A 12,839-nucleotide genomic window follows, 5' to 3' on the forward strand; every position below is an offset into this window, starting at 1 on the left:
TCCATGGATGCTGTTGGAGACTCACCTTTCCAGGGAAGGCAACTGGGAACACATCACTTGCAAACTGCAGATGCATTTGGGAATCTCCCCTGCTTGGGAGAGGGGAGGTTCAGATATTAGGGAGAATATTAAGGATATTAGGGATAATTTCTTCCCTGAAAGGGTGGTCAAGCACTGGCACAGGTTGCCCAGGGTGGTGGTGGAGTCACCATCCCTAGAAGCGTTCAAGAAACGACTGAACATGGCACTTCCTGATACAGTTTAGTGGGCACAGTGGGATTCAATAAAAGGTTGGATTCGATGATCTTGGAGGCCTTTTCCAACCTTAAAGATTCCATGATTCTACTTTAGGGCAGCTGAGAAGGTGTTGGCTGAAGGTGGAGAGAAAAGCAAGCCATTGAACAATGGTAGCCAACTGTGCACCTGTCGTACCAACCCATCAAGGTGTGTCTTCAGCAAGAAGAGCCTCATGGAGCGCGTTTGGAGCAAGCCCAGCCCTGCCCACAGACGATGCACAGCCAGGACAGAGGCTCCATTTATTTCAGGGTAATTCTACCAGCGCTGCATCTCACAGAGTGAACACTTCTCTGCAGCTGAAAGGGCAAACCGCGCTCCTGGCGCTCCCCAGGCGTGCAGTTCCCCTGCACAGCCTGCTCTTCTGGTTCAGGATCTTGCGCCTCTCAAAAGCCAAAGCTTCTTTCCACGGGTGAAATCTGCCTCGAGGCAGCAGCAACAGCCACCTCAAGCACCCACTGCACCCCTCATGTGAACCCAGCACACCTTGCTCGCCCCCAGGGTCCAAGGCCACAGTCCCTGGGGGTTTGCTCAGCTGTTCTCATCCCGAGGGATGCTCGTGCTGCTTTTCTGTGGCCTGGCAGCATCAGGAGAGGTTTTGGTGGAGTTGTCCCCGAGGCTGGTGCAGGAGAGGTTGGAGTGGGGAGCTAGAAGCCTGGTGGGAGCCCTGTGCTAGTGGCCTCCAGCCTCTGGCAGCTGGGCAGCGTAGAGAGCTAGTGTGTGATGGAGGAACTGGTACTGCTCGCTGGTCTGGATCATCCCACCTCTGCAAGGGAAAGGCAGGGCCCACTGACACTTAACCAAACCCAGAACCTCATTCCCAGCTCTCTGCTCCTGGGGCACAATATTCCTGCTTCACCAACCATGTCTAGATGCCTCTGAAACAGGCACCACAGCTGCCCAAAGAGTATACGGGCTCAGAAGCATTGCTGGGCTGTTCAATATGAGATTAGCAACTGATTTGGCTCTAATATTTACCAGTACTTCTTGAAATGTGGCCAGATGGAGAGTTTCTGGATTTAATGGCTGAGCTGGAAGGGAAGGAGCAGATGGCTGCCAGATTCAGAGCCCTGTCCCTCATATCCTCAGGTCAGATCTCAGCAGGGCCAGCCTGGCACTGGGAACTGTTTGCTTTCCACTCATCTGCATCCTCCAGCAACCCTTCTGGTTTCCACCAGAAACAGCCCCCGTGCCCCCTTGGGATGCCCATCCCCACGCCCTTCCCACACCCCTCCTCCCAGGCTTGGCACCCAGCTGGACCCTCCAAGGAGCCCCCTGCTCCGAGCACCCACCTGTCTATGCGGAGATGGCACACGATTCCCAGGATATCCACCTCCCCCTTGTCCTTCAGCTGCTGGCACCCCATCCTGGTGGCGATGAAGCAGCCCGTGCGGCCGATGCCTGCGCTGCGGGACAGACACAGCTGTGCTGAGCACTGGCAGCACCCACTGCCTGGACCTGAGCCTGGCTGAGCTGGATGCACTCCTGGACTGGTTTGCTGCCGTGATTTCTTCCTAGAAGGATGCTGGGGTCCCAGTCCCAGCTGCCAGGCCAACCTCCTTGGCCAGGCACCAAAAGCCTGGGGTCACTCTGCCATGGCAGGGGGGTCTTGCTGTGTTGCACAGCGTGGCTGAGGCTGCTCTGGAAGCACAAAACCAGCCCATGCCCCACCCCTGCACAGTGCAGGGGGCTCTGCAGCCCCTTCCCCTCCCAGCTGGGCTCTGACCCCAGCACCCAGCAGTTAGCACCCAGCCCGCAGCAGCACAGGCGGGATGGCTGGGTGCTCTGCTCTGCTGTCCCCAAATCCACTTAGCAGGGGGAGAAAATAGGCAGAGGCCACCTCCTGAAACACAGCTCCACAGCCAAGCTGCAGGCCGTGCTCAGTGGCAGAGTGAGCAGGAATCACGGAGTCACAGAACGGGGTCAGGTTGGAAGGGACCACCCATGGGGTCATCTTGTCCCACCTCCCTGCTCAAGCAGGGTCTTCCAGAGCCAGATCTGTGGATGTACCGTGGGGCTGGGGGCTGAGTCCCAACTGCAGACCTCTCCTGCTCCTACCCTGCTGTCCATGGACCCAGGTGCAGGATGTGCCAGGCTAATGCCTCCATCCTGCTGCCAGGACAGGAGCTGCTGGTTGCTGTGGGGTTGCTGTGCCCTGGGATTTCTGCACCACAGCAGGACCAGCACACGAGCATTCACATGTGGGGTTTTCTCTGGCAGGCTGACCCCCAGGAGAAGCACAGACAGGGGCTCAGGTGAGGGGCAAGCTCTTACCTGCAGTGCACCACGATGGGCCCTGGGCTGGCTGCAGTCTGCAGAGTCTCCTCCACCTTGGACACCAGGTGCAGCAGAGGCTTGGCTGACTCGGGTGTTTGCTGGTCCGGCCAGGAAGGGAAGAGGATGTGTTTGACCTCACGACATTCTCCTCCAAGCTTTTTCAGCACAGAAGGAAGAGAAATCAGGATGTGGGAGCATGGGCCAAATGAAAGCACAGTCCAGCTCAAGCAGAAGCCAAGCAGCCTGTACCCATCTCAGCTGCTCTCCTCCCAAATCCTTCTTTGAGCCTCTGCCAGACACCTGGGAAAGATCCCTGGGCCAGGAAAAATGGGATGTGTCCCATCCCAGGAGATGGGAACAGATGCAGAGTGTCCCAGTACTGTCCTCAGAGTCCAGGCAAAGCAAACAAGATCCTTTAGGCTAATGTCAGCCCAGGGTGACCACGGGGAGCCCATGGGGCAGAGCCCAACAACACAGTGCAAACAACAGTGGGCTGGCTCTGCAGACCCCTCCTCTGGCAGGGGAGCTCCTGAGAGCCATGAACCCTCCTCTTTCCTATCACACAGCATTGCCACCTCACTACAGATCCCAGAGGCACAGCCAGGCCCCACTGCACTCCCCCTCTAACCCCAGGATGGGGCTCAGACCCACCTGGATGCGGAGATCCCGGACCACGTACTCCATGCACTCGCTCACCCCCTGCACGCGGATGGTGAAGGGGCCGTAGGTGCCCTCCCTCTCAGGCCAGTAGTGGACACATTTCTGGAGGACAAGTCAGGTTTTGTGGCTGTGAGACGCTCGAGGCGCCCACTTGGATGTTTGAGCTGTGCTTGGCTCAGTGCTCTTGGGAAGGGGCATCGCCTGGGGGGGATGTGGGGGAGTGGGGAAGGTGGATGTGGAGTGATACAGAAGGCAAGCAAAGAAAGGATAGATCCCTCTCCCTGCATCTGCTGCCCTGCACCCACTCCCATGCCTGCCCTGGCTTTCAGACCCTAGGGCTGCATAGCTCTCCCCAGCCCCTGGGAGCTTCCAGGCCCAGCAGGGCCCAGGGAAAGGCTGTCAATCAGGAGAGAAGGGAGCAAGAGACGTGGCCAGGAAAGAGAGTAAGTTTTCAGTTCTCAGTTCTCCCAGAGTGGTGCTGCTTGGATGAGAAGCCAGAGTTCCCAGCAAAGGCACAGCACTGTGGGCTCCCATCCCAGCTGAATCTCCTGGCTGAGAGCTCCCAGCCCAGGGGAGAGCTGTAGGGGGCCAGAGGGGCACTGCTGCCCCCTCCCCAGGGCTTGCTCTAATCCCTTTAGCCTGTTATCCAGTTGGCAAAGAGTGCCCAGAACACGAGGCCATGCGAGGAGGAGAAGATTTGCCGGATGGAACGAGGAGCTGCAGCCCTGGGACTCTCCTCCTCCACCCGATCCATCAGGAAACCCTCGGAGACCAAAGCACAGCAAGCGGGTGCACAGACCCCACATTTGGTCTCGCACAACCTTTCGCCGTTCTTATCACCCCACCCCACCCCACCCTGGGGGCGGTGCCCGGGCCTGGGAGGGGCCGTGGTACCTCCTTGCGCTCCTGGAGCTCGGTGATCATGACGATGAGGGGCGCCTCCTCCTGCCACACCATCTCCCAGAAGTCGGTCACGGTGTGCAGCATGGGTCCCTGGGTGGCGATGTACTCCCGGGGCCGCCCCGCGTGGCCCTGCCGAGCACACGGCAAAATTAAGCCATGCCCCACCTTCGTTAAGCTTTCCTCTTGGGAAATCGCAACAAACCCCCGGAGCAGAGAGAAACCCCTGGATGTGTGAGGGTTGAGGATCTCTGAGCTGCCGTGCTCTACTGGCATAGCTTGCCTCTCATGGCCTTGCCAGACAACGGGCCAGTGTGTGAGAGGAGATGGAGAAGCCCCTGCAAAGGAGCCTGTCAGGGGAGAGCTGAGAGCAGCCCCCTCGTGAAACCCTCCCACCAAAAGGAGCAGCGTGTCTGCCCTGCACAGCTCCAAAAGAGGTGGCAAGTTGAGACTGCTGCCCCAGGGCAGGCACGGGGCAGTGGGTGACAGCGTGACACCTGCAGACTGATGCCTTGTGAGCCGTGGGCTGCAGGAGCTGGGAGCCCACCTGCCCCCCGACCTTGCAGAACACTCACGGTGATGTAGTTGGCATTTATGTAGCTGTCTTCCTCCTGCTTCCCTGCCCTCCTGAGACACACCCGGCTCTCAGGATCTGAAAGACACGGCAGGCATTACCCCAGGGACTGACCCTTCCCGTTCTCCATGTCTCAGCCTCAGGGACTGCAGGCTGAGTCCTCCCACTCCATGCCAAGCTCAGAGCTGCCTGCACCCTCCCTCAGGCCCATCCTCGCCCCACTTCACCCTCCCTGCCCTGGCAAGGAGCTCCCCCAGCACTGTGTGCACCCCCTGCAACAGCCAGCTCCTTCCCTGGAACATGGGAAGTAGGAACAAACACAGCAGGAACACTGAGAGCACCCAGGCGTGCCCACCCCAGTGCCAGGGCTGCTCCCAGTCATCCCTCTCCTATGAGCAAATGGGGGGCAAAGGGTTGCAGGGGCACATACTGGGGAGGATGGTTTTGTATCTGTCCTTGAAGGCACGCCCAGGGATCTCCAGCTCCTCTGGATTCACGAAGTTGGGTGGGATTTTCTGCAGGGGAAGAGAAGAGCTGTGAGGAAAAGCCCACCGCTGCCACTTGTGTACCCTGGTGGTGGCAGAGCTGGTCCCCCAGAAGTGCACAGCTGACCCAGGGACCCACTGGCATCACCAGAGATGCCAGCTCCTGGGATGAGCCCTGTCCTCACCCCAGATGATGTGGGACTTCTTCCAGAGAGGACACCCTAGGATAAGAGCTCGTTGTGGGAGGGCAGGACAGGCTTTCCAGGGCCCCCAATGGGATGTGTGTGCCCCTGGGAGAGGGTGGTACCTCGGGCACCCCTGCCCTCTGTTTGCCCACACTGCCTGCCCTGCCACTGGGGCTGTGGGGCACAGCTGGGGTCAGAGCCTCCCTCAGAGTTGTCCACCCCTGTCTGTCCCACCCCCACCAGCCCCTGCCACCCCTGCTGTGAGGAGGGAGAGGGGAAGCATCGCACCGAAAACTCCTCCTGGAGCTGTGCCAGGCTCTGGGCATGCTGTTGGAGCTCCTGTCTCTTCAGCACGTGGCTGGATGTCCTCAGGAACTTCAGTGTGATGTCCCGTGGCGTGCAGACGGGCTGGATGGGCTCCACACTCCCCAGAGAGCTCATGTCTAGCACCAGTGACACGTTGGAGCCCCTCCTGCAAGGCAAAGGGGTCCCTGGCTGACCCACTGCCAGCTGGGGACAGAAGGACAGCCCATCCCACTGTATCATCAGTTAAAACCACCCCACACCGAAAAAAAAGCCAGGTAGAGACCCTGGGAGATGGGAGGACTGAGGAACAAGGAACCTGAGCTGGTCATTTTGCCTTTTTGCTGGGAAGCCCCCAGAGGGGGTTGTTGAGATTTATCCTGGGCTGGGCAGGGTCGAGGCTGCCTCCACCTTCAGACCTGGCACCTGCACATGCTGGCAGGTGTAAGGAGGGAAGTTTGGGGGAGCCCTGGGGATGAGCAGTGCTGTGGGGATCCCCCTCAGGGCTGAGCCACGCTCACCTCTCCTGGAGACGCACGTGCTTCTTGGCAGAGGGGCTGGGCTTGTCCCGCTTGTCCATGTCTGCCACAGCTGCCCGGGCTGCCAGGCTGCCCTGGTGAACTCTGGAGCACACCAAGCAGGCTTGGACCATGCTGCAGCAGCCACAGAGCCCTTGTCCTGAAGCACAGGGTGGGTCACGGTGGGCCCTGAACTTCTGGAGAATCACAGAGCCATCAGAGGAGAAGAGGCTGGAAGAGAAAAGGCGGATCTGGGAAGTACAATGAGGTTGAGTGGACCTCCCCAGGCAGATGGTCTGCAAGCAAGAGATGGGTTTTAAGTTCTCAGCTGCCCTGGAATCAGGACCCCCCAGCTCCTGTATCCAGGTGGATGGCAGAGGGAGAGCTCCCAGCACATCCACCCTCCAGGATGCTGCAGCACTGCAGCCCAAGAGACACCAGCAGTGACCCTGGGCATGGCACCAAGGATCACCTGCTTCCCCAGAGGGGAGGACACCCACTCTCTGTGTTGGAAGCCCCAGATGCTCTCCACCTCCACGGGAAGCACACTCTGCCCTGTGTTTCCAGCCCTTCCCTGCAATGCCTGCTTCGACCTGGGAACATGGTGGGAAGTGGGAGAACTGGAACACATGAGCAGTGTTCAGCAGGTGACACGAGGTGGGCTGTAGTCACAACAGTGAGCCTGGCCTGTTCCTGCCACAGGGAGACCCAGACCAGGCTCCCTCAACAGCCTCATGACTCTGGTGAGGGAGGGATGACCCTGGGACAGACTCCTCCATCCTGCAGGTCTCAGCAACTGTCAAGAGGAAACTGCTTTATCTGGGTGGTTGAGCAAGAGGTGATGGGGCAGCCCAGCTGGGGGAGGTACCAGGGCTCCTCCACCACCAGCCCCAGTGGTGCAGGGCTGGGGACATGTGGGTGATGCTGGTTCACCTCTGAGAACAGCTCCTCAGAGTGCAGGCAGCGCACTGGGATCCTGAGGCTCAGAATGAGGAGATGGGGAATGATGCAGAATCAGAGCTCTTGGTGGGCAAAGAGTGGGATCCCTGTCAGCCCATCTGCTCAGGGAGAGCTGAGTCCACAGGGTGGCTGGGAACACAGCTGGGGCAGGAGATGTTCTCCAAGACTCCCTGCTGCCCAGTGGCATTTCTGGGGGTGGCAATGCCACCCACACCAGCCCCTAATGCCCTGTGACCCATTCAGGGTGTCCTGGTGTTGCCCAGCCAGGCAGGGCACGAGCAGGAACTGCAGCACCAGGAGAGATCCTGACCAGACACAGCCCAGGCTCCCATCCCAGCGACCATTCCTTGTGCTCCAACCAGGAAACACCTGGGAGACGCCCTGGCCGAGCCCCTGGATGGCAGAGAGAGCCCTGGGAAGACCCCAGCTGCCAGTACCTGCAGAAAGAGCTCTCCTATCACCCTGTCCAGCATCCCAGCCCTGCCTGGGGCTGCCTGGCTGCAAGCACATGCCCACCACCCCTGGGCACCGGGGCCCGGCGCTGCCCAGTGGGGGTCTCATCTCCAGTGGGCAGCAGGGGTGGGCTGGGGGGGCTGCCTACCTGCTGCCCTGCCGTGAGGGCTGGTCGGTCCCGGCGCAGGCCCGCGGGCACCGCGCGTCTCTCGGTCTGACACCGCGGGTTTAAAGTGTTCAGGAAGCTGCTTATCAAAGGAGCTGCTGCCTCTGCTGCTTCCTCTCCCTCCTTCTCCCCCACCCTGCCTGCCGCCCACACACATACCGGCCACATCTCTGCAGCTCGGCTCCGCTGGGCCGCCTGCACACCCAGCCCTGCTCCCCACCGGCGAACCCCCAGCCTGCAGCCTGCGTCTCTGGGCACAGCCTGGCCTCCCCCAAAACCCTGGGGTGCCTCCACGGGCACCCCTGGTGGGGCTGGTGGGGTGTGCTCAGTGCCCTCTGTGACGAGGCACGGCCAGCACTGGTGCCACCCATGGGGCACGGAGCGGCGGGCGAGGCCTGGCCACAGGAGGCTGCTGGCAGAGGGCTGAGCTGGGATGCTTCACGAGGTGCAGTGGTGCTGCTCTGGGGGCACCAGAGCCCACCTCTCGCGTGGGAAGCCAGGATGAGTCCTCCCACCCCCGCTGTCCTGCCCCTTGGGGCACCCGGGCGGTGCCCCAGCCATTCCCCATCCTGTTGTGGAGAGAGCCAGGGCTCTCTCAGTGCCTCCTACCTTCAATGCCTGGCCATGTGCAATGTGCTCCTGGTGCCACCCCACCATCCCCCAACCCACGTCCATGTGGGGACCCAGCACCTCTCAGCACCTGCAACCACCCCTGGACACCTCAGGGGAAGACATATGGGTTCCCTCCCCCTCCCAGCAGGGCAGGGCAGGGGATGTGTTTGGGGACAAAGGTCCCTGGAGAGTCTGGCTCAGGTAGGACAGGTCTGCCCTCGGGGCACTGCACATCCTTCCTGCCACATCTCCATCGCTCTTCCTGTTTGCTCTCGCCCGGGCTCTGCTCTGACACTGCTGCTTCCTTCCTCCTCAGCCCCCACCCTGCTGTGCTGCAGCAGCTCCCACTGCACCCCCCAGACACCACAGACACCACATCCCAAACACCTTTCCCTCATCCACTGCACCCTGGAGAGCTCCCAGCCTGGGCCAGCTCCAGCCTGGGCCAGCTCCAGCCCAGCTCCTTGCAGCCACTGTCCCATCCCTGGGATGTGTGGTGCCAGCACTGCTGGCCACTGAGCTGGAGAGCAGCCTGTCTGTGCACACACACCTGTGTTTGCAGGTGTGCAAGGGGGTGCTGAGGTGCCAGAACATCTTACCTGGGCAATTCTGGGAGACCCTGGCAGTGCCACCTCCTGCCCAAGACCCAGGATGGGGGGAATGCAGGAGGGAAGTAGGGATGTGGTGCGGAGATGTGCCATGGCCCCAGCTCCCAGGGACAGAAAAGTCTGCACTGCTGGGTCCTCCTGATCCCCACATGCCTCTGATGGTGCATGAGTGGAAGCCAGCGTGCTCCCACCCACCAGCATAGCTCCTCTTCCTCCCCTCTGCTGAAGCACCAGCAGACTGAGCAGCTGCATTTGAGGGGACAGAGAGAGCATGGGATGGGACACAGACTGGTAAAGACCCTTGAAAGACATGGTGGGAAATGAGGCATGAGCTGGTGGAGATAGACTGAATGTGAGGGAGACCAGGAGCAGATGGGCCCAGAACACACTGCTTGACCCAGGGCACTTCTCAGCTTGCAGTGCCCACTCCTGCAACAACAACCTGCTCCCTGCACCCTGCTGCACCCAGCCACGTGTCTGCTGCCCTCCTGGGAATGGCACCTGCACCCCCTGCCTGCACACAGCACATCCACACGTGCAGAGTGAGTGTCCCTGGTCACTCATCAGTGCCCAGCCGAGCAGGCCGAGGGCGTGCAGGCACCTCGAGCAGTGAAGTCCCAGATGTGCCCACACTCACACTCACACACACACACACACACACATAAAAGCACTTTTGGGCACAGCGCTCCTGACCACCTCTGAGCACCAGCTTGGAACATGATGCTGCTGCCAGCTGGCTCCTCCAGAGGGACCCTGGCTGGATCCACAGGGGGTACAACGGGGAGCAAAGAGCCAAGAGCTGCTCTGGCCAGTGGTGCAAGGCCAGGGGCTGTGCCTTTCACGTGCAGCCACGCTCATCCCATGTCCCATCACCAGCTCTGCACCAGCTGTGTCAGGCTGGCCTGGGTGCAGAGGGGGAGCTGCTGGATCCTACAAGCAGGGACTGCTGGGACTGGGAATGACCAGGCTTTGAGGGGAGAGGGTGTCCAGCCTGAGGGCAGATCCCAACCCAGGGATAGTTTGCTGTAAGAACAGGACCAGGACACCAGGGCAGCCACCGCCACTGCAATCTGCTGTGGGCAAAGAGGAACCTGACAGTCCCCAGGGGGCAAAGCCCAGGAGGGGATGGGGGGAAGGAAGACTGAAGGAAATGGCTCTGAGGGGAGGGTCCCACAGGGTCACAGCTGTGCCCCTCACCTTCCTGCCTCCCTCATCCTCTGGGGAAGGAGGGGTCAGGACCCAGAATAGGAACATCCCTTCTTCCCCAGCTCTCCTCTCTGCTCTGGCCTTGGTGGCAGTGGGGTGTCAGGGGTTATGATGAACTCCAGAGTGGTGCTGGGACAGCAAAGGGTTGGTGATGGGGGGCAGACATTGGGGGAAGGGTCCCAGCTGTTACCACACCAGCCATGCACTCTGGCCCAACCAGGGATGTGCCAGGCTTGGGATCCCCTGTGTCCTCTGTCCGTGAACACTTGTGCATTAGGATTATCTGTTGGGATGTAGGGACTGGAGAGGTCTGTGGCAGAGCCTCAGGGGCCTTGAGGTATGGCTGAGGGTTTACTTTCATCAGTATATGGGGACCCTACAGAGTTGGTGCTCTGGGAAGGAAGACCTGGATTCGTCCCTGGCTGGTACTTGCTGCTTTACAACTTCACTTCTATGGGATCATCTTGCACCTCTGGCCATGATCTCAGAGCCAGTTCCCCTTGTGCAAAGAGCACCTTCCAGCTCCAGACTGGGAGCTGTTCTTCCCACTTCCCTAGGCAGTCCTTATGCCCATTTCTGCCCCCCAGCCTCCTGAGCATGGGCCTCCTCACCCAGCCTCCCTCCCTTGATCCACACACCCCAGCACCTCTCCTCACCCTCTCCAAACATCAGTGTAGCCCCAAAGTCACCTCAGCCCAGGCAGGCACCAAACTGGCACCCAAAGCCCAGATGCTGCCCCACAGCCTCACTCCCTGGGATTGCCTTGTCCCGCCAGGCCCCCATCACCTTTGGGTCCGGCACTCAGGAAGGGCTGGTCCTGCTTCTGCTGACACGACTGGGATCCAGGACGTCCTGCAGGCTTTTGGAAATTAGCCCATCTCCTCCACTGCCTAAACATCGCTCACAGGCTTGAAGGTGAAGCAGCTGCCTCGGGACTGAGCAGGCTCTCTGCAGACTGGCCGATCAGCTCCCGGCAGAGGTGAGGAGGAGGACGGTGCTATCACCCGGAGCATCCCGCAGAGCCGGCCGTGGGGGTGTGAACAGCCCAGGTACGGTACAGTCCCCTTTGCCGGGGACTCCGCTGCGCCGACCCGGGGACAGCCAGGACCCGGAGCTGAGGGAAGCACCTCCGCAGATTGCTTTTCCGGAGAACAGCGTCTCGCTATTCCGGAGTCCTCCACGGGAGCGCATTCCCAAGGACAGCCCCGGCACGAGCGTCCTCCGGGCTCAGCCCGTGCCGGCGGGGATGCGGGATGCTCAGAGCCCGCAGCGCAGCTCCGCATGCGAGCCTGGACCCCCGAGCATCCCACCGGGATGGAGCTGATCCCGGGCACCGAGTCAGAGGCAGCCGATGTGTGTGACCTTTCTCCCCGTGGCTGATGACACTCTGTGCGGAGTTTGCTCCCGCTGCTACCCGGCTCGGGCTGGGAGCAGTTAAGCAATTGCTGGTTCGTCTTGCCAAGGCATCGCCGCTGATCCTGCCAGCCCCTGCGCTTCTGCCCTCTCCTCAAGGAGAACCGGGAGGAGGGTTTAGCACCTGGGTTTCTTGCTTAACTGATGGATTTTTTTTCCTTCTTTCAATCGCTTGGTTTGTTCAGCCTAGAGAAGAGGAGACTGAGGGGAGACCTCATTGCGGTCTTCAACATCCTCATGAGTGGAAGTAGAGGGGCAGGTACCAATCTCTTCACTCTCATGACCAGTGACAGGACTCAAGGGAATGGCTGGAGTCGAGTCAGGGGAGGTTTAGATTAGAAAAGAAAAAGTTTTTCACCCAGAGGGTGGTTGAGAACAGGAACAGGCTCCCCAGGGAAGCGGTCACAGCCCCAAGCCTGTCTGAGCTGAAGAAACATTTGGACAATGCTTTTAGGCACAGGGTGGGATTCTTGGGGTGTCCTGCATAGGGCCAGGAGTTGAACTCGATGATCCTCACGGGTCCCTTCCAACTCAGCATATTCTATGATTCTAGGACTGCTGAGTAGAACCACTTTTGGTTTCTGGAATTGGATATCCTCCCACAACTCCAGCAAACAAGCTGAGCTTTCCTCCAAATTTGCCAGCAGAAAGGCAGAGCAGGTGAACCACCAGCCCTGCCAGGGTGGGCTAATAGTAATAGTGATGTGAAGCTGGTGCTGTTGTGGACTAAAGAGGGTGCCTTGGCACAGGAACAGCTCCCCTGGGATAGGTATCCCAGAGTGAAAGTGCTTTATATCAGCTTGGTTTATTCCTCTCCTCATGTGGGAACAAGGTCTCCCCCTTCATTTTACAGTGGAGTAATTGCACGGGGGATTGTTCCCAAGTCAAGTGTATAGAACCACAAAATCACAGAAATATTAAGGCAGAAAAATCCCTCTGAGATCGAGTCCAGCTCTTAACTGAGCACTGCCATGTTCACCACTAAACCCTGTCCCTAAGGGGTGGTTCTAAGTAAAGGGGATCTAAGCCAGCACATGGGCCCAGACCTCCAAGGTGCTGAGACTTTGACTCTGTAGCCAACAAATGCCAGTGGAGAAGCCACAGAGGCACAGCAAGAGGCATTGAGTGACTTGGGCACCCAGGACACGCTGCTGGAGACAAACCCCAGCACCTGGCTCACCCCTCTGTCACTTGGGCTTGTCCTGTTTGCCTCTAAGAGGGCTTT

The 12,839-nt window shown here is 59.8% G+C and overlaps 1 protein-coding gene across 2 annotated transcripts; it reads right to left on the minus strand.

Annotated features, from left to right (window-relative positions):
* Positions 1 to 521: 521 nt before the first annotated feature.
* On the minus strand, positions 522 to 11,392 carry PTPN7 (protein tyrosine phosphatase non-receptor type 7). 2 transcript variants are annotated; one of them, XM_050327164.1, is made up of 10 exons: positions 10,988 to 11,392; positions 6,200 to 6,427; positions 5,664 to 5,847; positions 5,136 to 5,220; positions 4,707 to 4,783; positions 4,126 to 4,263; positions 3,223 to 3,333; positions 2,569 to 2,726; positions 1,587 to 1,700; positions 522 to 1,060 (listed from the first exon to the last, which is right to left on the minus strand). In XM_050327164.1, exons 2-10 carry the CDS (start codon positions 6,328 to 6,330, stop codon positions 967 to 969), a joined length of 1,092 nt encoding a protein of 363 aa, XP_050183121.1. In that variant the 5' UTR covers positions 6,331 to 6,427; positions 10,988 to 11,392; the 3' UTR covers positions 522 to 966. The 2 variants fall into 2 exon arrangements, with proteins under 2 accessions (XP_050183121.1, XP_050183123.1); XM_050327166.1 differs by lacking the exon at positions 10,988 to 11,392 and adding an exon at positions 7,758 to 7,816.
* Between the last annotated feature and the right edge of the window lie 1,447 nt (positions 11,393 to 12,839).

Source organism: Myiozetetes cayanensis, unplaced genomic scaffold (assembly GCF_022539395.1).
Source record: "Myiozetetes cayanensis isolate MyiCay16 unplaced genomic scaffold, myiCay2020 scf32, whole genome shotgun sequence".
Classification (NCBI taxonomy): Eukaryota; Metazoa; Chordata; class Aves; order Passeriformes; family Tyrannidae; genus Myiozetetes; species Myiozetetes cayanensis.